The sequence below is a fragment of the Pangasianodon hypophthalmus genome, chromosome 8, assembly GCF_027358585.1.
Source record: "Pangasianodon hypophthalmus isolate fPanHyp1 chromosome 8, fPanHyp1.pri, whole genome shotgun sequence".
Taxonomy (NCBI): Eukaryota; Metazoa; Chordata; class Actinopteri; order Siluriformes; family Pangasiidae; genus Pangasianodon; species Pangasianodon hypophthalmus.
Window position 1 is genome coordinate 23,158,656 of NC_069717.1, and position 24,811 is coordinate 23,183,466.

The 24,811-nt window shown below is 38.4% G+C and overlaps 3 protein-coding genes across 10 annotated transcripts in view; 2 read left to right on the forward strand and 1 right to left on the reverse strand.

Moving 5' to 3' along the window:
• The first annotated feature begins 2,546 nt into the window (after positions 1-2,546).
• Positions 2,547-13,091, forward strand: tprg1l (tumor protein p63 regulated 1-like). Of its 4 annotated transcripts, none has more exons than XR_004578647.2 (7): positions 2,547-2,997; positions 5,021-5,112; positions 6,678-6,728; positions 6,836-6,961; positions 7,486-7,639; positions 12,606-12,698; positions 12,956-13,041. XR_004578647.2 is itself a non-coding variant. In XM_026925839.3 (7 exons), exons 1-6 carry the CDS (start codon positions 2,758-2,760, stop codon positions 12,639-12,641), a joined length of 699 nt encoding a protein of 232 aa, XP_026781640.1. In that variant the 5' UTR covers positions 2,547-2,757; the 3' UTR covers positions 12,642-12,690; positions 12,956-13,091. The 4 variants fall into 4 exon arrangements, 3 of the variants coding, with proteins under 3 accessions (XP_026781640.1, XP_053092017.1, XP_026781639.1); XM_026925839.3 differs by having other exon boundaries at positions 12,606-12,690; positions 12,956-13,091; XM_053236042.1 differs by having other exon boundaries at positions 12,606-12,979.
• Positions 11,206-24,760, reverse strand: wrap73 (WD repeat containing, antisense to TP73). Of its 3 annotated transcripts, none has more exons than XM_026925837.3 (13): positions 24,611-24,760; positions 22,341-22,459; positions 21,965-22,117; positions 21,434-21,550; positions 16,228-16,300; positions 16,025-16,128; positions 15,695-15,781; positions 15,374-15,508; positions 14,975-15,052; positions 14,676-14,778; positions 13,574-13,699; positions 12,973-13,170; positions 11,206-12,655 (listed from the first exon to the last, which is right to left on the reverse strand). In XM_026925837.3, exons 2-13 carry the CDS (start codon positions 22,407-22,409, stop codon positions 12,549-12,551), a joined length of 1,350 nt encoding a protein of 449 aa, XP_026781638.1. In that variant the 5' UTR covers positions 22,410-22,459; positions 24,611-24,760; the 3' UTR covers positions 11,206-12,548. The 3 variants fall into 3 exon arrangements, with proteins under 3 accessions (XP_026781638.1, XP_026781637.2, XP_053092016.1); XM_026925836.3 differs by having other exon boundaries at positions 22,341-22,462; XM_053236041.1 differs by lacking the exons at positions 11,206-12,655; positions 12,973-13,170 and adding an exon at positions 13,365-13,462.
• Positions 21,536-24,811, forward strand: part of tp73 (tumor protein p73) — a 37,773-nt gene continuing 34,497 nt past the window's right edge. Inside the window, exon 1 of one of the 3 annotated variants that reach the window (XM_053236039.1) lies at positions 21,536-21,693. In XM_053236039.1, coding sequence (XP_053092014.1) covers positions 21,662-21,693 — 32 coding nt within the window. In that variant the 5' untranslated portion in view covers positions 21,536-21,661. The remainder of the gene's footprint in view (positions 21,694-24,811) is intronic. The other 2 variants (XM_053236040.1, XM_053236033.1) reach the window with 2 other exon arrangements.

The window sequence follows — 24,811 nt, forward strand, 5'->3', positions numbered from 1 at the left end:
TATCTGCCTTTTTTTCACTTGTGTGTGTGTGTGTGTGGATCTGTGAAATATGATTAAATCAGGATTTGCTGCATCCACAATCAACCTGTTTCACGTAATCAGGTACAGACGTGTCTCAGATCATCTTCCACCATGCTCTTTCATTTCATCACCATTTAACCTTGATCACTTGCACATCTCTTGCTCCATCTTCACTGTCTGTTTTTCTACTATCTTCGCTCACAGTTTTGATGGACTTCATGTGGAGATCCTTATTTTCTCCTCTGCCTCTGTGATTACTGTTTTCCTTTCAATCTGATGAAGTCTAGCTCTGTGTGTTTTTTTTTCTTTCTGTTTTTTTTTCCAGACCTTTCTGGTTCTTCTTCTCACTTTTCCCCTCTTCCTCAAGTACGTTTTCATTGTTGCTTGGATTTTGACATGAATAACATTTATCATTAAAATCGCACTCTATTTACAGTCTGTGAAATTTTCTGGGAATCACTGAACCCTACATGTCATACAATAATGTGTAATAGAATACTATGTAGTTGTGATGTTCAGTATGAGAAAGAGACCAGACTAATTATGATTAAAGGTGAAGTTTATAGTGTTTCTAGATCTGTATAAATCATGTAATTAATTATCGACACTTTACTAAAACTGTTATACATAACATTGTCATGCAACTGACCATGATATTTTCTTTATCTCAGCCTTCGCTGTACATTTTCTGATCTTTTTTCTCTTCTCTATCCTTGTTCATTAAAATGCAACTCATGAGGCCGAAGTAATTTTATTAATGTCTGTAGGGTTGTTTGAGGGGCCAAGGCAATGTTTTACTAGCAATTATAGCACTTAAAATTCTCTTAAAATCCTCAAATCTGATTGGTCAGAAAGTGTTGCATAATTTTCTACAGCAACAGCTCTGGCAGCAGTACTGACTGTAATTCATATCACAGATTTACATTAATGTGGTCGTTCTAACACGTCCTCATTTCTATAGTAACAGCTCATTCACAGAGACTTGTATAGCGGATGTTCGTGTAGTGGATAACTGTTGATGTGATGAAGCTTTCTGTCAGGAGATGTTTAGTTAATATTTATGAAAGGAGTCTTCAGTGTCAGAAGAGTCAGTAAGTTTTCTGACATGGGAAAGTCTTCAGGACATGTGTGCTTTGCAGTTTCTCTGTAACATGACAAGCTGAGTGTTTTTGTCTTATTACCTTCAAGAGAGAGAAAAAGGAGACTCTGGGGAAGGAACTGCTATAACTTAAGTGATAACAGGAACTAACTTTCATAGACATTATGTAACTTAAATAACTTATAAATAAACGTCATTCTTTACTAAATTTTTTTTTAGAGTTGACAAATTGCGGTATAAGAAGAATAAGACACTTTTTATGCTGGTAATATTAACTCCGCTTCATTTTGAGCCAGTCAGTCGTTGATTATTTTCCTGCAACAGCAGGTCACATATTGTTTTATTTCTTACTTGCAGTTCACCTGGCAGGCAGCAGAGGGCTCTACAAAGCTTCTTTAACTCTAGGCACAACAGATGAAAGTTTCTGATTAAGAGAATAGGTTTGAGGTCTGAATTTATTGTTCCAGAAAAAATCATCATCAGAGATTTATTAAAATAGCATTTTTGGCTGTCTGTATATTCTGACATTCTCCCATTCTGCCTAGTGATAGTCATCCTCAAAAATGCAGCATTATTTTAACACAGCAGTGTGACTTTAATTTTTAAACAGACCAAATGTGACCTAAGTTGTGGGAATTTGCTGTGGGAATTTTACTGAAACATAGATTTATTTACAGTGCAGTATTTACAGTGCTTCTTTACAGTGCAGTATTTACAGTGCTTCATTACAGTGCAGTATTTACAGTGCAGTATTTACAGTGCAGTATTTACAGTGCTTCATTACAGTGCAGTATTTACAGTGCAGTATTTACAGTGCTTCATTACAGTGCAGTATTTACAGTGCTTCATTACAGTGCAGTATTTACAGTGCGGTATTTACAGTGCGGTATTTACAGTGCAGTATTTACAGTGCTTCATTACAGTGCAGTATTTACAGTGCTTCATTACAGTGCAGTATTTACAGTGCAGTATTTACAGTGCTTCATTACAGTGCAGTATTTACAGTGCTTCATTACAGTGCAGTATTTACAGTGCAGTATTTACAGTGCAGTATTTACAGTGCTTCATTACAGTGCAGTATTTACAGTGCAGTATTTACAGTGCAGTATTTACAGTGCAGTATTTACAGTGCTTCATTACAGTGCGGTATTTACAGTGCAGTATTTACAGTGCAGTATTTACAGTGCTTCATTACAGTGCAGTATTTACAGTGCAGTATTTACAGTGCTTCATTACAGTGCAGTATTTACAGTGCAGTATTTACAGTGCAGTATTTACAGTGCTTCATTACAGTGCAGTATTTACAGTGCAGTATTTACAGTGCTTCATTACAGTGCAGTATTTACAGTGCTTCATTACAGTGCAGTATTTACAGTGCAGTATTTACAGTGCTTCATTACAGTGCAGTATTTACAGTGCTTCATTACAGTGCAGTATTTACAGTGCAGTATTTACAGTGCTTTCTGTAGGTGAATGTGGCTTTAAGAGAGGAGCAGGTGGGTGTTTCCTCACTAAGCAAAACAAGCTTCTGCAGAGCGCCTGCTGTTTTCTCCTGCAGAAAAAGAACAGCACTGTAAATCGCCAAATTGAGCTAAATAAAGCTAATATTAGTGTTTGTTATAAACGTTTAGAATAATATGCTTCAGCTGAATGACACGGTGGAGCCGGAGAGTCCAGGGGCTGCGGTTCTTCCCGCCGCCGGGGTTGAGGACGCGCTCGACGGGCTGGAGGTGGCGTTCAGTCCGGGGCCTGAGGCCCAATCTGTCCTCGGCTTCGGAGCTGCTGTAGCCTGCTGCTCTCCGCTCCAAAAACTCACGCCTTTTCACGTCCACAACCCAACCATCCGTGCGAAAGTGAAGGATTACTTCGTGTTTAGGGTAAGAACCACACAGGACATTAATAAACAGTAGTTTATTAGTTTATTAGTAGCCGGTGTGTAAAGCAGGGTCGCTAATAATGACCGTGTAGCTAGCTAAATTATTATCATTATTAGCTTCGGCTTTAATTATCAGCTGAAAATAGCTATCAGATACTTCATAAAAGTTGTTAATAAGATTAAAATAGTAAAATAGTAATTTTAGTGATATGTCGTTTTCCCTGTATTTAAAATTTAAAATAAATAAGTAAATGTTGTTCTCCAAATATTATATAATTATGTAATTACTAGTCATTAACATGTTTTCTTTTAAATAGTTTAGCTAAGGTTAGCAAAATATTCCTCTGCTCTGCGTTTTCAAGCTTTAGTAACACTGACAGGCATTTATATGTTAAATTACACTAAGATGTATAAAATTTCGATTTGATTTATAATAAATCGAATTTACAAAATACTGTATGTATGTAAATGGCACAGAGTTTTCTGTTAATGCTCATCTTGGGGCTCTCTGTCTGTTAGTCTGTGAATGAGCTGCATCCTGACAGGAGACTTTTACATACAGATCCTTTGGTACTGTACTGTACTGTACTCAAGTCTGTTACTGAAGTTTATTTCTTTCACTTAATAGTTTTGACTTTTACTTACTACATTTAAAATAATCTTTATTTTTTACTCACAACATTTTCAATCACTACAGTTCTCTAAAATTATATATGATGACTTCTTAAACATCCGACAACTTCATTGACAGTTTGGGTCCTTCTACTAACCCTGTTTATTCTACTAACCCTGTTTATTCTACTAACCCTGTTTATTCTACTAACCCTGTTTATTCTATTAACCCTGTTTATTTTACTAACCCTGTTTATTCTACTAACCCTGTTTATTCTACTAACCCTGTTTATTCTACTAACCCTGTTTATTCTATTTACCCTGTTTATTCTACTAACCCTGTTTATTCTACTAACCCTGTTTATTCTATTAACCCTGTTTATTCTACTAACCCTGTTTATTCTACTAACCCTGTTTATTCTATTAACCCTGTTTATTCTACTAACCCTGTTTATTCTATTAACCCTGTTTATTCTACTAACCCTGTTTATTCTACTAACCCTGTTTATTCTATTAACCCTGTTTATTCTACTAACCCTGTTTATTTTACTAACCCTGTTTATTCTACTAACCCTGTTTATTCTACTAACCCTGTTTATTCTATTAACCCTGTTTATTCTACTAACCCTGTTTATTTTACTAACCCTGTTTATTCTATTAACCCTGTTTATTTTACTAACCCTGTTTATTCTACTAACCCTGTTTATTCTACTAACCCTGTTTATTTTACTAACCCTGTTTATTCTACTAACCCTGTTTATTTTACTAACCCTGTTTATTCTATTAACCCTGTTTATTTTACTAACCCTGTTTATTTTACTAACCCTGTTTATTTTACTAACCCTGTTTATTCTATTAACCCTGTTTATTTTACTAACCCTGTTTATTCTACTAACCCTGATTACAGATAACTTGTGTGTAAAACTGAAGAACCATTGTAACCTCTGGAAAAAAATGAATCCAAATGGCTTTGGATTGTTTCTGTAAAGTGTTTGGTTTTGATGTCTATACTAAACCTTTTCATAACACACAGTCTGCATTCTGTACTTACAAACACACATAACGCTTGCCTCAGTGAATGGACCTTAATGACGGTGCTGAAAGCTGTATCAGTGCAAACAGATGCCTCAGACGAAGAGGAGTTGCTCCTGTTTTTAGTTTCCAGTACTTTCTAGTTCAGCTGGTGAGGCATAAAATGGTGCATCTGCAAGAATCAATGTACATTTGATTAACATTTTTAAATCTATTTTCTATAGTAAAGAGGCTGATTATAATGGTGCTATCTGAGAACAAATTATGGTTCACAATCCTGTCATGGTGTCAAGTTGTATATGATTGTTGTAAAGTATTATTTTAAAAACCAAACAATTGATAAAGCATTTGATATTTAGCTCATATTTTTTGTTCTCCAGCCAGGAACCATAGAGCAGGCGGTGAACGATATCCGCACAGTGGCTTTGCCTTCAGAAGATGGCGAGGTCCTGAGTGTGTGGCTCTTAGCAGAGTGAGTTGTCTTTTTTCTTTCATTACGTCATGAAAAAAGATGTTGAAAATAGATGGCATCTCATAATTACTGTAATGTGCTGTTTGATTAATCCCGAATTTCAAGGGAATTGGCGTGATTGTGCTAGCATGTTACACAAACAAAGATGGAGCTGGAGCATTTTGCCTGACAATAGACAAAACACAAAGTGTTAGAAGGAATAAATGCCAACAGCATCGAGATGTGGTTGGGTGGAAAACAGACCTCGTTCTTTGTTTCACAAGTGTGTCCTTGTCTCTGTGGTCCACATCACAGCCATTTTCATTTTTTTTTTCTTAGCTCCCTCGTTGACTGTTACCTTTAACTGTTATGCTGTTATATCACTGTGCATGAAACACAAGACTCATGTATGATGTTCATCATCAAAATAAACTAGTTGTTTATGAGTGAGCTTGAAAAGGCTTAAGATTGGAAATGTGTTTCTGATTTTGAAATTTTGTCTGAAACAGAAAATCAGGCTTCAAGTCCTCTAATGTATGCTTGACCAGCAAACAGCCTTACAACTTCAAAGTAATGCTAGAGGATTTTTTGGGAAAGTGTAAATATTATTCTGTGCATAATGTTATGTATCACATTATCATTTAAACATTTTTATGACCTGTGAAGTGCAGTTATGTTGCAGGCTCAAAGCTTCAGTTTGATGGGGGAAAATACTCTATAGTACAGTGTTCCTGTTCTGCTTATAATTTACAGTCAGCTTGGTGTCAGTTGTTGGGTTAGAGTTGGTAGGAGATTTGTACACACATGCACCACCTCAGATATGTCAGCCATCATCACATCGCAACTTCAAGTCCAACTACAGTGCAGGAGTGTGCACGGGTATTTAAATACCCAGTTAAAAGTTTGAATACTTAAATCACTGTTTGGGTATTCATTACCACATTCCACCGAGAAAATATGAAAAAGAAAAGCCATGCCAGAAGGTGAGCTACTGTTGTAGGGCTGGAAATACTGAAATATTAAAATGTTGAACTGACTTTCAGTCAAGCCTTTGCTGTGCATTTAATATTTCTGTTCATTATTTCTCTATATTACATCTGTCAAACATGAGCAGATGTGCCGTGTATCTACTGACAGGAAAACGTTATTAACGCTTTTGGATATCTGAGTAATAAAACTAGGTAGAAGGTAAATCCCGACGAACAGAGTGACAGACAGGATCCTGCAGCCAGTCAGAGGAGAGAAAGAGTGAGAGAGCTGAGAGAGTAAACAAAGAAAACGGAAGGCTGTGAGTAAGAGTCAGATTGATATTGTAACTCACATTACAAAATATGCTTTTGTAAGCAGCTTGCAGTAATACCAGAAAGGGTGAAATCCAAAAATCTTACATTCTGTAACTTTAAATATATCATTAAATTGATCTGTCGCACAGCCAACATAGATTATACGTCGGTTTAAAATGCATGTTCAATATAAGACTGGTTTTGGAGATCATATGAAAGTGTATTTTGTTTTATTCTGAACTCACAGTCAAGATCATATGGATTTCAGCTAAGTCTGACCAACCTTGTGTACTATCTCTACAGAGTTGATCACTGGAACAATGAAAAGGAGAGACTGGTGCTCATAACCGAGAGGTGAGAAAGGAAGTTCATCTTCACCTGATGTCGTTATGTATTAATCTACAAGTGGAGTTTAACAGCTCTTAGTGTGCTGATGTCTGCTGTGTTGTGGTGTTTTGCAGGTCCCTTCTGGTTTGCAAATATGACTTCATAAACTTGCTGTGTCAGCAGGTCATCAGAATTTCCTTAAACGCTGTGGACACCATTTCAGTTGGAGAGTTTGAGTTTCCCCCAAAATCTCTGAATAAGTAAGATCATATGAGAGTGGAGAGAAGAATATGTGAATCATGCTTGGTTAAAATGACCTCTGATCTTTTGATCCCCTCAATGCCACATATATAAGCTCCCCCAGACAAACAATTAATACTTCCCCTTTTCTAAATAACAGCGTCAATCCTGTATAGAGTTCCCAAGGGCCTGTTTTGGTGTTTCACATGCTGATCCAAATAATCGGACAGTAAAAGTATCCCAGTGTTCTGTCATGCTAGCCAAACAAGTCGCACATGGATTTGGCCTCTGTAGCCATTGTCCTTCAATGCAGGAGTGTCAGTGTTGTGTTCTGCTTGGACATGAAGCACAAAAGCCAACCTTGGTGTCTGACCATCTGTTTTTATGCTGTTAGATATGATGTTATGCTATTTGTAGATATGATTAATTTTTCATGATTACTCAGTTGTTTTTGCCTGGTATTAATCACTCACACCAGTATAGTCTTTTAAAACCCTGGATCAACGAAAATCAGAAATCGATTGTTGTCTGCGTCTATTTACAGGAGAGAGGGCAGTGGTGTTCGTGTGCATTGGGATAAACGGCCGAGGCCTTCTTTCCTAAACCGGTGGAACCCCTGGTCCACTGACATGCCTTATGCCACCTTCACAGAGCACCCCATGGCCCATGCTGATGAAAAGGTGGCTTCCCTTTGCCAGGTAAATCCACAAATCAGATACACAAAAAAAACTCTTCAAGCTCTTCAAACAGTTGTGAGAACGAGTATGAAAATGAGTATACTAATTGCACTGTGCATGTCTAAACTGAATCTTACTAAGCACTTAAGCGTGGGATGTGGTGACTCAGTGGTTAAGATTCTGAGGTACAAATTCTGCCAAGCTGCCACTGTGAGTCCTTGGTCAAGACCCTTAATCTGAACTGCTCAGTTCAGTTCTAAATCACTGTGTAGGAATGTAACTGTATATAAACGGAAGCATACAGTGCACAATTATCCTGCTTTGAGAGATCCCCTTCCTGTTTCGTTCATCAGCTGGACAACTTTAAAACTCAGCTGATCCAGGCGGTAAAGAGAGCTCATAAGGAGTTTCCCATCCCGGGCCGGTCTAACGGGGTGCTGCTGCTGGAGCGGCCGCTGCTCATCGAGACCTACCTGGGCATCATGTCCTTCATCAACAACGAGGCCAAACTGGGTTACTCCATGACCAGAGGCAAAATCGGCTTCTAGTTCTTCATCGCTAACCTGCATTGTTGCACTTGAATATGTCGAGCTCCATGAATCCCTTTTGTGTTGCTTGCCGGATTTCAGTGGGGTGTGAAGCGTGCCCTTCTTCACGCCCCCAGTGTGACTCGCTGGCTCCTCAGCATGTGCCTGGAAGCATCCGATGCCAACATTGATGCCCCTTTACTGGGCTTGTGCCATCCCGCTTCATTGTTATGTCCCACTCTACTAAGTGTTTTTTTTTTTTTTTTTTTAAACAGTATGTTGATGTGGGATTTGGAGTGTGTGATGCTGGTGCATTTTATACGTAGCAGTAGTGGAATAGGATGAAATATTTGCCGTAATGACCTTAGGTATTAGCCATTAAAAAAATGCCAGTTTAGTATGTAACTCACCATGTTCCTTTATTAACACGCTTGGTAAGGTGTTCAGATTAATGATGGGGACAGACTAATAGAAAACGTTAATTGTCAGTGAACAGCTGAATAGCCATAATTTCAGTATTCCTCTAACAGCAGAAAACATACACACAGGTTTTTTTTTATTGCATATAGCAGAGGTGCCAATATCTATGGTTTAGCCTAAGCATTTTGACCTGTTGCTACGACGATCTTATGAGCCAGTAGAATCCAAGAAAATGTGAGTGTGGTCTCTTTGGCTGGTAAAAAAAAAAAAAAAAAAAAAAGGAACTGCCTCTATTTATGAATTAGCAGTCACACCAACAGCCTTGCTGTTTTCTTACTGTTGCTTGGTGCACATCTGGACAACAAAAACAAATTAGCTAGCTAACTTTACCCCAACATACTCTCCAAAATCACACGGACCATCAGTACACTGTATAAAGCTTACGCACTCAGCAGGTTGCTAAATCCAAACATTTCTGCCAACAGTTCTATATCAGTTCAACTGATGCTGTTCGCATGGAGCCATCCTGTCCACTTACTTACATAAATCCCCTGTCCCCGCCTGCTAGGATTTTCTTATTAGTAATGTGGCACCTCTGACACAGTAATTACTAAGTGTTTTTTTTTGTTTTTTTTTTTGTTTAAATTGTGGACTTTGAAGGTAGCAGCTAGGTGAACGACTTTCTCTAGGAAAGTACACTGAAGCTAGTACTGTTGTCATTGATAAGCTATAAGTAAGAGAAATTGAAATGAAATGCCTGTTAAAACATTTTCTTAAATTCCATTTACCTAAGAAAAATATTTCTAGTACTAAACATTATTATAGCCTCTATTCCTAAATTAATTTAAAAAATCTACTATGATATAAAGTTTGACAACCAGTATTAAAACAAAAATAGCACATTGTTGCCTCAATGAATTTTACCAATACTGTCTGATATTTCTAAAATGTGATTATTAATCTTACCAACAGTGTGTGTGTTGTTCCACTGCTTGCTCTAGCCACGCACTGAAGGATAATCACACTAACTGATTCATTCATGTGTGAATTCAGCTTTTCATTAACCAATAAAGGACTACGTGTTGACTCCTGTGTAGGGCAGTGATGTGTAAATTGATATTTGTGGTACGAGACTGCTTATGCAGTGAGTTTTGAATGGAGCTGCTCAGAAAGCAAAAGGTGATGATTGTACTAATAACATACAGAAATATAAAATCATACTCTGCTGAAAGCTTGCTGCTGGGAAGCGGCTTCCAGCTTTCACACTGAATGTTCAGGAGTTTGTTCATAATAGTTTGAACTGATGAATCGTGTTCCCTTTCAGTCCAAAAATTTCTTCTTATTATTATTATAAATGTATTCATTATTATTTATTAACTTGTGAATAACTTGCATATTTATCTTTATAATTAGCATCTGGTCTTCAGTGATTTCTTTTGTAAGGAAACTGAGTTGACTAAACTATTGAGTTGAAACTTTGATTTATTTTCACTTTTCCCTGTGATACATCTGCTAACTTCTCACAGGAATAATGAAAATACAGCACTAACCAACAAATCAGCACCAGAATGGCTAAACACATCACAATTATTTCAATGTAAAGATATTTATTTAATATTTTTCAGGGTAGACTTTTCCTGTATCCCAGGGGTGAATATAAAAGTTACAGAAGTCCTGTCATATGGAAAGAATATTGCTGCTTGGGGCTTTGCAACGTGAAGATATTTTTTGTCTTTAGCATTGGTCTGTTCCAGTTTCATCATTCAAGCCATTCTGCCACACTTCATAGTAGTGAAATCAGTGCATGATTTGTTGAGAAATTACAAGTAACTTGCACTTTGAATTAAACTTTGGGGCGATCTTTTACAAAATGTTCCCGTGCTGTAACTAATGTGGCTCAGTTTGTGATGTTAATCCTGGCTCAGGTTAGGTTAGTAATTTAGTACCTTTCATTTTAAATGCTGCTTTATTGTTCAAGGATGCAAATGAGGGTTAGGAGTTTAATTCTAACCAGAGGTGATTAGTGCACAGGTGTTAATACGGGTTCCCTAATAGGTTATTTGCTTGTATGCACTTTTATTTGTTTTTTTTTGTGTCTCTCACAGTACAAGGTTATGTGTTTTGTACTAAACCTCCTGATGATGGCACCATTTGAAGGATTTTTCTTTTGTAAAAATGTAAAGAATTGCATGTGAACTGTGCATGCGGTTTACTGTGTGTAAAAAGTGGTTTTATGTGTGTGACATTTGCAATCTGGTCGTTGCTTCGAATCACCCATTACAGCTTTCACACTCCTTTTCTCTGGCAAAACATGTCTAATTAATACTAAGTAGCACTCAATTCAAAACTGTCATCACTCCTCAATTTCTTGATGTCTAACTGCTGGACCACTTTCTGAGACCCAAATTACTTACGATTATTAGTTATTATTGCACCTTTTCATGCTTAAGGTTGGTTTTCAGAGCCAGCCTCAGCACTGTAGTCTAAATTTCAGTTGTGTGGATTTGTACTGTAATGATGCTCATGCTCAAACTTAATAAAATTGCTCTACATTCTTGTACGTTGGTTTCTCAGTTAATAAAGAAGGTAAAAGGGAGTGTGTTGGGATGCAGTTGGAAACGTTCAGGCACAAGAAAACAGTTCAGATTTGTAGAAAACTTTATTAGAAAGTCTGAGCCTATAAAAATAATCCTAACCTCTACATTTACAGATTAAAAATATCTCCTACATCAGACAAAACATGGTCCCTATAAAGCCTAGAGCAATATGCTAACTATGTCACACAGTTGGTTTTTACATATTAATGCTCTTACTTCATGAATATTTGGTGCCTTAAATAAAATAACAATTAAACCAGACAATACTGGACATTACAATATGGACAGATTCAGCTTTTGCAGTGTGATTTGGCATATTTGTGTTCCAGCATTACAATCCTGTAGTCCTGAGGTACATTAAACATCTGGCTGTCAATCACAGCAGTGCTATTTTCTATGTAAAAATCCAGCCCTTATTAGCACACTTACTTACTGTACTCTGCCCTTCATACGGTCGACCACAGATTCATTGTAAACGTCATTTAACTATTAAGTCGTCAACACTATTTTAACTTAAAGGAATAATCCAGGGAATCATTTATCAGAAGGAAGAATGTGTGGTGACATGAATTTGTGTTAGAATAAACTTGTGGGTCTTAAACATAACAGTTTTACAACCACCCTTAGGCTTATAAGCCTATAAATAGGCTTCTATTATGAGCAATTTTTTCAAAGTTCTTCTGTGATAGGAATTTGTAGATAGGATCACCCGCCCTTTCTCACTAATTTGGTCACCTGCTAGCCAGCTCTGGGAAGGGTGGGGCATCCATATCTTTTAGAACTGCTGCTCATGCTCCATGGCAGCATAACACATTCACTATAACACAAGCTCTATCTGCCCTCTTCCACATACGTGAGCACAGACACCCGTGATTGGCTACTGTCTTTGTATAACATCCCTCCCACCCAGAGAACATGGCCAATTTTGCTCCCTTGGCTCTAAGCCTGGCGTGGCTGTGGCATTGGCATTGTCAGTATTGGAACTCAGAATCTTCCGACGATCGGACAAACGCTTTTCTCTTGCGCCACTTGGGAGCCTTGTAGATTGAAATCTGATTGAAAAATGTTTACGTATTACTGTAATACTGTAAGAAGATATTACAACTATGATGAGTTTCTGAGTCTTTCTTGAGGAACGTCTAAGCCTGAAATATAAAATAAAAGGTACACTCTATAGGGAATGTAATGATTTTGCCAGGCATTGGAACCTTGCAAACATCTGCTGTTCTATTTAGTAATTGACTTTTAATTGATCAGCTTTTAATTGTACGTTGGTGTAGGGCTTCCCCCTCGCAAAGAGCAGTTACTCTTAAAATAGATCAAGTTAAGATGGAAGTTTACAACGCTGGTACTAGTTTAGTGTAGCCATTGGCTTTTCCTTGGCACTCACTTTTCCTCATCTGTGGCCATGTAACACACACACAGCTGATCTTTCCCCAACAGGATCAGAGATTCTCCATCGCAGTGCCAGAACAGTGACTGCACCTGTAAACCTGAGTTACACAGAGCATGCCAGAGAATCACCAGGGTAAGTGGGTAAGTGAGGAGGAAAAGATAATGTAAAGGGCTAATATATTAAAGTTTTTGTTACATATTAAAGTATTCCTTACATAAACAATATTTATACACATATACAGACATAACACAAATGGTGGAAGTGCAAATATAACAGGATTTTTTAAAAATGTTCTTTTCATGTTCCATAGAGATGTATTTGTGATAAATCTGATATTTAGTATAAATATAAAATGCCTCAGTGTGACCTGGAAACAGAAACTGAATGCTGTGTGCAGTTCAAGCTGGCACTCACCTACACCTTCCACTTCCACTTTGACCGACACACAGCCGGCGGGGGACCACAGATAGAGTTTGGCGTTTCCGGTGCAGAGTGCCAGGCGTGGCCGGCATGGGTCCCAGACGAAGCAGCGCACAGCTGAAGTGTGTTCCAGTACGGCCAGCAGGCTGAGCCTCTGCATGTCCCACAGCCACACACACTGCGCCATGCTGTCTGAGACACGCGGTTGGCACAGCGTCAGCCAGCACAGTGACATTACTACTCATCAGAGTACTTAATGATGATTAACACCCCACCGCCAAGCCAAACAGGAAGACACGCTTGTTAGGGAGTTTGCACTCGCAAGAATAAAGCTTAGTGGATAGAATAAAGGGGAATTACACAGCAGCTAAAAGCAGCAAATGTCTCTAAATACCAGACTCAGCGGGCAGCCGGTAATGCTTCTCATGACTGGTAGTGATGCCAAATGGGGCAGGGGCACTCATCAGGAAGTGGCTATGACATACTGCATGTGAAAGAAGCTTCTAGATTTACCCTTCTTTTATTATTCTTTTAGTATTATCTTCTAGCAATCTATTTTATAACAATTACATAATATCGATAATTAGATTATTACCATTTTTTGTGGCAAGGTAGCGATTGTCTGCACTGAAAGAAACAGCAGAGATTCCGATTTTGGGGTTGGCACGATCTGGATCAGGCTTTGCCACTGACACCTGGACTGGCAATGGAGCAATCTCATCTGAAATAAAGTAATAATCAGTCAAGTTGAATAGAAACATCTCCACTATAGAAGTCCAATTTCATACTAGCATATTTCTAGCAAAGTTTTAGACCAGTACCCTTCATCTACAGTATATATCAGCTTCAGAGGAGTGTGGGATGTCAGATTGCTGTGAACACATCCCCAGAAGTGTAGTGCAACATCTGTTGCCAGGAACAAATCGTTGAATTTGAGCCACACAAAATACTGAGGCAAAGTGTGACTGTCAGCATGGATGGTTTCATGTTTTTAGGAGCAGAGACACAGGCTTAAGGAAGAGATCTTGTGTCAAAACATGACACTAGGCGCTATGTTTTTGGTGGTAAGATTTATATGGGGGCATTCTCGCAGAGCTCAGTCAATGGTCTGCCCACAGAAATAGTTGGTCAACTTTGCTGCGTGCTGGAATTCATAATGGCCCTGTCACCATGCCGAGTCTTCCAGCCTCAGGCTCCACTCAAACACAACTGTCTGCATAACACGCAATATTAGCATACACACTCGCCCACACACACACCAATAGTGCTCATCAGCAAGATAACTGAAACAAGACCTAACATAAACCAAAGCAGAAGGTTACTTGAGGTAATATAATACCTATACATTTAAATAAATAAATAAATAAATAAAAAAAGAAAGAAAGAAAGATTATTGTAAATATTCAGATTTGTGGTAATTTATATCATGAAATGGCTGAATAATGTACATAAAAATAGATTTTTAAACTTGATTTTGAATTATCATATTATTTTGTTGTGCTTAATTTTATTCATATGTCCACAGATCTATCATTTGGAAATGATTTTAAATAGGTTTAAAGATCAATCTGTTGATTGTCTATCTATTGTTCAGTTCTTTCCACCTCAATCAATACAAGGCAGCGTTAACAGAGATCCACTGTATAAACATCATGTTTCACGCACACTTGCATTATGAAACAGTCCAAAGGCCTTACATTTGCTCTGTGTGTTGAACAGGGAACTTGTCATGGCGATCTGATGAGTGGACAAATCCTCAATGCCAACAACAGGCTTTTTCTCCACCTCTCTGTACACCACCTAATAACAAACAAACAAAAATCATCAAACAACGCCATGTAGCCATCCAGATTTCTGCATGCGCATACACCACCATGTCTCAGCCATTTTTCTCTATAAGCCAAGTAAATGCATGACAAATTCCAAATACTGGCAGAACTATAAATATATGAAGTGATTTTAGAAACAGTGGACAAAGTTTGGAATAAATGCCTACAGCTTTGGAGTTAGTGATTGTAGCTGGATGCTCAAACTCGACGAGCTTCTTCCAGGTGATGTGGTTCAGGATCCGAACCTAATGGAAAACAACCATACCATAATAGCTTCTCAGACACTGGTTTGTACTGACAAGTCAATGGTTCTTAAAAATAAAGCAGAAACAGAATGTGTTGTAAATTACATATAAATTGATTTCCTGTCAGACAGTCCACATTTTTGATCTATTCCTATGTAGTGGGAGTTGGGACAGAACAAAAATATGGACTGTCTTGGCGACATGAGGTCTGGTTTGAGAACCATTGGCTTAACCTACTGAATTAAAATATTATCAGCATAATCTTATGCCAAACTTAATATGAGAAGCTAAATGCAGTTTGTGTTTTTGTAGAGGTTATACCTTCTCATCGTAGCTGCCGATGGCCAGAAACTGGCTACTGGGACTCCAGGCGACTGATTTAATGCCCAGTGACCATTCATAAGCACTGTAGGTTGATAGCAGACGCCCATCCAGGGAATACAGCAGCATTTTGTACTAGATGAATATACATATATTAGATTTAAAAAATAATAATAAATAAATAAATAAGATGACTTTGAGAAACTTTGTGGAATTCTTATGTTCAGATGTATTCTTAGATGTTTCATTCTGGATCACAGTATGCCTATCACATATGAATCTCAGGACATTCCTCATTAATCCTGTGAGACGGATTCTCACCTCGAGACAGGCGTCCCACGCTGCAAGCACACAGCCGTTAGGAGACCACTCTACCCCTGCTAGGTCCTGTGTTTCTGCTTCAAAATGCTGCGGTACAGTGCCATGATATGTGAAAATCATTATACTCCAAAAAGTAATCATCTTCTGAGTATGACATGTTTGACAGATAATACATAAAGGCTTCAGCTAGCCAGTGAACTTCTTATAATCTTGTCTTTCCAGCAGAATCTTTATCTTCAGACTTATATAGGGAACACCATCTAGGACCCTGAAGCTCCTGAATCACACAGTAAGTGGACTGTACTTGGTTAAGAAAAAGAAAACACTCACCCTGAGAAGATGCCAGTCATCACAAACAAATATACTAATGTAATCTTTGCAGTCTCGTCGCTCAGCTAGAGCCATGTAGCGTCTGTCTGCACTGAAGTCCATCCCTAATGATGAGAAGATGGTTGGCGTTGTTTGAGTGTGGATTATAAACTTCTAAAGCTTTTTCACTTTGTCTAAGCTACTTTTCAGTCTCACACTCTCACCTTTCTGGCAGGCTTTAGGGTACTTGATGTAGGAGACAGATTTGTTGCAAAGAGACCAGACAGTGATTCTTAACTGTAAGGATAAACAAAAATTGTAAGGATATTCAACAATAAAAGTTATTTTATATTGCTTAAAGCACAAAACAATCACAAGGCTTTGAATAATAAATAATTGTTCCAAGTAACTATAAATACTGTATGTACAGCTGTATGCAAAATGCATATCTTGGAAAGATGTAAACACAACTGCTGTAGCAAAACTATTTAAAAAAAAAATAGCATTTTTCTTCAAATGTTAATGTACAGTTATTTGTATTTTCCAGAAAAGTAAAAAATATCTTTATAAGAAAGAAAATAATTAGGGGATTTGATCTTTTTGTTTACATTTTTTGTTATATACACAAAGATTTTTTAATACAATTTTCCTTTATTTTCACCAGCTGGTGGAGGTATTAGGTGTTCGGGCAGTCTGAGCATCCCCATCCGAGATTCTCGCTAATGTGATATCTCAAGAACAAGTGGTTGAATGAGTGGTCAGATTTATACGGTGTTATCTTTGTATCCAGCAGATGAACTGATTAGATTTTGGAATTGATCCAAACAGTCGCATCAAGGTCAAATGTCTAAAATAGTTTTTCTACAATAGCGTCCTGTTTGAAGTATATTTTAAGAGCATTTCAGGCATAAAAATTAGTAACAAGAAGGACTAGACTTGTTGGTGGTGGAGACATCCCTGTCCACATTGTTGGCTTGGGAGTTCTACTTGTTTTTAATTAATACTTGATTAATACTGTGACACCATGAAACGGTGCTAATTTCAGACTAGGGTGTCCTATCATGAAAATTTCAAACACCCCTAATATAAACATCATAATATTTATATTCTTTAGATGGTTTCATTTTTTAAATATACAGACATTTTTTCCATACACTGCCAAATGCAGTGAGAGCATGAGAGCATGATTCAACCCTGATATGACTTTCAGCAATTGCTTTTTTTTTTTTTTTGCAATGTGAAACTGAATCTGACCAAATAGAAAATGAACCTAAAGCAGTTTCACTCAGATTTGGACTAAGCAGGTGGAGTAACAATTGAAAAATGCCCCAAAAGTTTAATAATATATGGCATTGATGTGCATGATTGTGTGACTTACTCTGTATAGTGAATTATATTTGTAGGTAGATCCATTAACCACTATTGCTCTATAGCGTTCATCAAAGCATTCTATAAGCCGCTCTGGGGAAGAGCGTCAGCCAAATGCCATACGTGTGTATGTAAAATGGAAAATCTACGTGTTCTGTTGGTTGTCATTAAACCATTAAACCAGTATGAGGTGGCCTATAAAGTGGAAAGCACTCATGCACACTTTTGCAAGCTAATTTTCTAATCTAGTGTGAACTAAACACATGAAAGTAGTACAAAGCTACCAGAAGTGGCAAAGCCACTGTGCAGCCTTAGGAGTTAACATTCTTTATGGAAAGCACTTCTAAAGCTACTGCATTTCTCTCTTCCTGAAACATGTGTAATAAACATCAAACTCACAGATGCATCAGAAATTCAACCCTGCAATGGAGGATGTTCTCTGTGCTCCCCTACTGTGTCCTCTGGTGTGTCCTCTGGTGAACTCAAAGTCTAGAAGGACACCTGAGGTGCATCAGCTGCTCCCTCTCTCATGGCTGTCTGTCTTCAGCCGTGAATGGATTGAGCAAAGCCCTACAGCTGTATCAGACATCTCAGTTCTATGGAAACCAGCATCTACACAGGGTCATCACTTTAAGCAATGCCACCTCTCATCACGTCTGCTACACAGAGAGGGTTATCAGGGGGTCTGGTGTGAAAGAGAGAGATAGCTGAAATCTAAAACTCTAGGACAGTGGAGAGGAAGGTGGGAGATGGTTCTCTGTGTCGCAATGCATGCTGGAGGCCTGAGGAGCTGGTGAGGTTAGCGCGTTCAGGGGTTCAGTGAGCCAGCCAAGGCAGACACGTGTCACCACCATGTCTGAAACCACAGGGGAATGTTCAGCACCGCGACAGCTGCAGCTCCCTGCACTGCGATAAGAACACAACCGTGCCACATTGAAGGATGGTTTAAAAACTGCAACCCAACATTGTCTATTACTGCAAGACCCAAGTACTCAGTCCATCTAAAATAGGTAAAATAGTGAAACAGTAATGCTTACAGTGCAAAGACAACACAAAGAATGCAACACAAACACAATACACCATAGAACCTATTTGGAAATGAAATGAATCAATATGATTCACACTGGGAAAGCCCCTTTGTATGCAAGAAGCTGCAGTGGCATTTGCAAGAATCTTTACATAGACCTGCCTGTCAGCAGAGGATTAAGCCAGGGCATTCCCCATCAGAAAACATCTTTAAAACGATACAGTGCCAATGCTCCTGTTACAGATTTGATTCTCACTCGTATCCGATACAGCCGGCCAGACATACTAAGAGGGCAGAAGATGCCACCCCTGCCAGCCTGGGGATTTTGGGCCATGGCTAATGCTCAGCATTTTGACTGTGCACTATTAGAATAGTGGTAGTTTAATGATGGCACAAGCATTGTTGGTAAGATCCCAAACAATGTGGCATCATTTGAAAGGTATACTATTCACCAGTGCCCTTGGGTTTCTTCTTTCAGGAGCCTCTTACAACACTCAGCAAACACTTGGATTACTACACCTGGGACACACACCTGTTAGTTAGCTTATAATCATGGTGCCTCCAAGCTGAGCCGGAGCTGCTCCATAAAAAAAACATCCAGCTCCAGCACCAAGAGAAAAGCGTCAGAACAAGGACCAAATATAAAAACTTTCAGTTTGCACTATATATTGTGTGTTTGCAAAATATCACAGAAAGTCTGACCAGATTTGTGTGTCCTATGAGCAATCTGACCGATCTCACTGGTCCCAGATGAGCTCTCTGTGAGTGTTATGATAAACCATGGTACTGGTGTGATCTGTCACAAGCTCACCCTCCCTGATTTGCACTGCAGTTTCCATGGCAACAAGTGTTTCTTTTTTTGTTTAAGTTCTTGTTTAGTTATCAGTCTCCAGCTCATCTTTTACTTGGTCTGTCTCTAATTATGCTCACCTGTACCTTATTTCCCAGTTTTCATATTCTCTGCACTTTTCTGGGTGTTTAGGTCAAATTAATTTAAGTGAGTCTTTAAAAGTGACTCATCACAGCATCGCCTGTGTGGTTTTATATTTTGCAAGGCATATTGTGATCACAATACATAAAATATGCATGGAATTCATGGTGTGGTGTGATTACAAAGCACTGACATTGGGGGCTCCTTCAATAAATGTTACATGTCTCCTTACAGAAAGTTTCACCATATTAATGGTTATACATATTTCTTTGTTAAATGACAAGTTTTAAATCCATTTATTATTATTATTATTATTATTTTTATTTTTAAGATCATCCACCATAAAAGTCACTCTGAATGAGCTGTTACAATAGAAACAATAACATATTAGAAGGACAGCATTAATATAAACTTGTGATCTGAATTACAGAATTACAGCATTAATGTCAGAGCCCTGCTGCTACAGAAAATTAATCAACACCTTCTGACCAATCAGATTTAAGAAATTCAGGAGTGCTTATAAAACAATAGCCCATATTCAGCCTTCACATTCATAATTGATAATAGTCATAATCTATTCTGAATCCAATACTAGTCATTTGCTTTTTCGATCTGTCATAAATTTAAATTTTGGCAACTACAAGGAGTACATCATCACTGATGCATCCATTTAACAATTGCCTGCTTTATAAACCACAGCATTCAGACAAACACAATCACCTAAATGCCCTCACAGAACTTATTTTCACTGTAGTTATCACTTTCCAAATCAGATGTGCCAATGAAAATTCTGTTAGCCATAATGAAGTACATGCATCCCCATATTGTCTGAAAATGAACTCTACAAGGGGGCAGAAAAAACACACTGGCTGCAGTAACACCACACAGCTGTTTCCAAACAAGTTAGCATCCTGTTTATGACTCTCATGAAATCCAAGTTCCACATGCAAACCACCTTTTAATCTAACCTTAACGAATTCTTGTCTAGTGTGAATGTGATGCCAGCTGAAGCCTAATGCCAGAGACTGAACTCTTAACCTCTCACCTATGAGCAAACACTGTTAATGACGGAGCATTAGTAAACCTGCCTGCCTTAGAGACTCACCATCCTCCAACATACACACATTACATGAACCTGCATGGAGACCTGACAGAAAATCAACACTACTCATTTCACCTTCTGATAGTAAACAGTTGCGTCAGAGAGAAATGGAAAGACCAAGTCTGAATTTTGATTGCTACTGAGTGGGAGAGAAAGTGAGAATGCCACAGACACCCAGCTCCGTGCCCCCTCTTTCATTCCCAGACACAGCTGCTCTCCATCTCAGCACCTGTCAGTGACTCTTGGAGTCGAGTTCAGGCAGCAAGCATCTCCTGCGCTGGCACTTAGCCGACGTGTAACCCTAACAGGCAAAGATAGAGGGATGTAGAGTGATTCACATGTAGTTCTACACTGTCCTGAGTATCTTTCATGGCCATTTCAGAAACACCTCTGGATCAGGATATACGTCCCACATCTACACTAGTTAAGCATGTGTGAATTCATGGAGCAACCTAAACCACTAGACAATCTAACAAATTTAGGAGGGAAAGTCCAACTTTGGATTTTCCATATTTATCGCAAATGAGGAGTTCGGAGGTTATCATAAGACAAGCTGTGGTTTCTAAATTTGTATCTCAATGGCAAGTATTATAAAATGCACTACAATATACCAAAGCAATGCTATACTGAGTGACACCTTATAAATAAATTAAATTAAATGCCTGAGATAGTTTGTTTCTGATTCATTCAGTCCAGACTTGCTTTCCAGCATTTTTTCCAGGAATTTGTTAAGGAATGGGAACGCTTACACACATACCCCTCATGGTAACTGAACGACACCAGTAACCCCAATAAACAATCCCTCCCTGGTTTTTCCCCCTCATTGACTTGACTGTAAAGTGAACAGGCGCTGGACATAGCTCAGCGCTCTATGTTAGATGGTTATTTGAGGTCTGAAGCCAGCCCCGTTCCACCCGACAGCCTGCTATTTTCAGGTCCTCGGTTACGAGGCAGCGACAGTTGACATGGCACGGGTTAGACTCCTCCTGACTTCACACTTACGTGAAACTCAGTGGTGTTGAGTATGTGACGTCCGTCTGGACTCCAGCGTGAGGAGACTAGTCCGATCGAGCCCTCGTCTATCTTACAGCGCCAGTCTGGCTGCTCCAGAGACCACACCTGCATGAGAGAGAGAGAAAGGCGCTTACACGTGAACGCGCACACCATCACCACTAAGAACAGCCCTGTTCACAGCTTCCGTTCCACCTGCACTCCTGAGTCTACGACAAAATGAAGGACTGGCGATGGCTTCCTTTAGAAAGGTAAGACTTTTTTTTATATTGTTTTGAAAAGTGATTATGGACAGGGATATTCATTTAAAAGACGATGCAGGCAACCTGAATCTAAACAAAGAAGTTATTGCTTCAAATCAATTTGCACATCTTAACTAATTAGGCAAGGCTGGATACACCATTTTCTAATGCATCATTCATCCACACTAAAGGCATGCACTTCCAGGAAACTATTCATTATTTCCCCACCTAATTAGCTGCTCTGACTCTCAGCAACAGGACTAATAAGTTCTGCAAGTACCTGTACAAGCCCTCTTTTGTACATAGCACAGAGGATGAAGAGGGAGTCTGAAGACCACTCCATGTGTGCCACCTGGTCCAGACAGGTGTAAAGCTGCAAAATCTGCAGAGTCCTGACATCCCGCACTACCAGGCGATACTGAACACACGTGGCCTGTGAGACACGAGGGGTTAGTTAGCGGGGAAAAACAATATCTATAACCCATAATGAAAAGAGAGATAACAGCACTGTTAAGCATATAATACTCAGACCTCTACACAAGTTATATTTATATGACAGAGATTGAGATTGTATTAAAGATGGTTAGGATCATAATTTCCATTAGAAGATTAGGAGTTATGACACCTATAACAAATGCTGAGATTTGATTCCATACCAAACACTTTCCATCGGGGGAGAGTTTGCACAGCTGGTTGGACTGCTTGAGGAGCTCGGAGAAATTCATGCCAGAGCACGAAAGGTGATGCACGAAAGGTGAATGCTAGGAGTCGCCTGCTGCTGGGATTTAATATTCACATCAGTTATATAGATTTTTCAGCAGCTGCACAGACAATACAGAAATACTTAGCATTGTGTTCTGCCTTAAAGTGAAAAAGTCCAGTCTTAAGACAAAGTGAAATTTTATTTTAGCCAGCAAGACATGGAGCGTGACTTGTTTTACAGATGTTCCTTCATTATCACAAGTAACAAAAATGGTCAAATAATACATGCTAAAAAATATTAGTTAAAAAAAATGTAAACTGTAAGTTTAAAGTTTGCATCACACTTTCTGAATGTGATCTAAATATTATCCAATAACTTGTGTGCACACCAAATGCCTTCATAACTGCCCCCAGTGAAGGTTTGTATCCGCTGAGAAGATTATTCAACCCCTTTTTTTCTTCAGAAAATTTCTGCTAAATCTCATACACTGCCTTCTTCAAGTTAGGTCCAGAGACCAAAAGGGCCATGGCAAAAGATTGACTTCTTTCTTATGGTTCCTTTATACTTATTTTGTATTACTGTCTTGTTGCAGGATACACATTCAATTTGCTTTTTAACTGTTTAAAAAGAATTGTAGGTAAATTGTAAAATAGAGGTACAAGTTCCATTTTTCATCCAGAACCCATGGGGGATGCAAACTTTCATACACCCGCTTTGTGGAACAGTTTTGCCTGGGCAGCAGTGCATTTGTTATAATAACACATATCAAACACATGATGGCGCCACTCCAACTTCACCAAAATCCCTGGCTGAGTCCCAAATCAACCCCTGCTGAATAATATAATATATTAATATTCATTTAGACGAACAATAAGAGTTTTATATTATACACAGAGCAGTCTTATGTTTAGACTTCCATCGCTTTTTGTATAATTTAACTTAAATGAATTAATTGCTTAAAATGTTGTCTCATGATCCTTCTACTTCCTATTATGGAGTGCTGCCTAATTTATTTTTACAGAATAAAATGGTTTTAATGTCATACATAGCTTACATTTAGGGAAACAGAGTATAAGCACAAGCTATTTTGATTTCATTCATCGACAGTCTTTGATATTTTCCATTTATTTCTCATTACACGGCATCGCTGACTGACCGAAACTCACCTACAGATTAGGAGAAGGAAGGACAATACAGCAAGGTTATGTCCTATACAATCTCCTGTACTTTTATAACATTGAGCAACTCCACTGTCACTCAGTTTTATTCGTTTAGTGCTTTTAATAACAGACATCATCACTATGCATCTTTACAGAAATCCGAATGTAGCTTTAGATTGCAAGTGATCAAGCCTTAGGCGACAGTGGCAAGGAAAAACTCCCTGAGAGGATATGAGGAAGAAATCTTATGAGGAACCAGAGTCAAAAGTGAAGCCCATTCTCCTCTGAGTGACACCAGATAGTGCGATTACTAATCATTTCTCTTCTACAGCAAATCAAATAATATTAATTCTGTTGAAAGGATGTTCAGTATGAGTATACTGTAAAGAGAATGAGTATTTATGATTACAGCAGCAGGTCAAAACAAGCAGCTGATTATACATAAGCTAGTTTACAATTTTTTCACCTGTTTCTTAAATATTTAATGTTCTGAAAATACTGAATTAAAAATCTTTCATTTTTCATAATGCAATCACTGACTTTTTGGTATTTTGATAGCAAAACTAAAGCTCGAGATGCACATTGGCTAACATACACACATATATAGTACCAAATATAGTACCATATATATAGTATCAAAAGAGGACATTTCTCTTCTAAACATTTTGGATGTAAATAGACAGAGAGATGAATCTACTCAGAATGCTGCAGTGACCTGTGTAGTGCACATGCAGGGAACACACACACACACACACACACACACACACACACACACACACACACACACACACACACACACACACACACATTTGGGATACAGCCAGTGTGTGTTTGTAACGCACACACGACCTTACTCTTCCCTATATATTAAAAGAGTTTCTCTTTTGCTAGTATTTCACTTCAGAAATGAATCACAGGTGATTAAATATCAGGGTTGGACACCAAACGAGCTGCCAGAAAAACAAACCGCGTCTATATAATTAGCTGGTTAGCTTTTCTCATTCAAACACCTTCACTAATCCCGACATAGCTATTAGCTAAACCCCGAACACATCATATTTACCTTGTGCACTGGATAAGCGGAATGTTTCAAAGAGCAAACCGGGTAGAAAATGTAGGAAGTTTCTCTGTGCGGCTAAAATCTTGCCTCGTCTTAACGGTTGGACTGGTGTTTCGGAAGTGTATCAACAAGCAACCAATCAGCGTTGTCCTAGTGCATCATGGGAAATGTAGTTTAGAGTAGTTCGTCGGAGGAAATGAGATT

What these genes read in the sequence shown, in the direction of transcription:
- tprg1l (XM_026925838.3), top strand. Translation starts at nt 2,758, where the DNA reads ATGCTTCAGCTGAATGACACGGTGGAGCCGGAGAGTCCAGGGGCTGCG. An exon ending in AGGATTACTTCGTGTTTAGG is followed by an intron (nt 2,998 to 5,020) that starts GTAAGAACCACA and finishes TTTGTTCTCCAG; the next exon opens with CCAGGAACCATAGAGCAGGC. An exon ending in CCCCCAAAATCTCTGAATAA is followed by an intron (nt 6,962 to 7,485) that starts GTAAGATCATAT and finishes GTCTATTTACAG; the next exon opens with GAGAGAGGGCAGTGGTGTTC.
- wrap73 (XM_026925837.3), bottom strand. Translation starts at nt 22,409, where the DNA reads ATGAATTTCTCCGAGCTCCTCAAGCAGTCCAACCAGCTGTGCAAACTC. An exon ending in GTTCAACACACAGAGCAAAT is followed by an intron (nt 13,700 to 14,675) that starts GTAAGGCCTTTG and finishes ACTTTATTTCAG; the next exon opens with ATGAGATTGCTCCATTGCCA. An exon ending in AGTGGAAGTGGAAGGTGTAG is followed by an intron (nt 12,656 to 12,972) that starts GTGAGTGCCAGC and finishes TGTGTAACTCAG; the next exon opens with GTTTACAGGTGCAGTCACTG.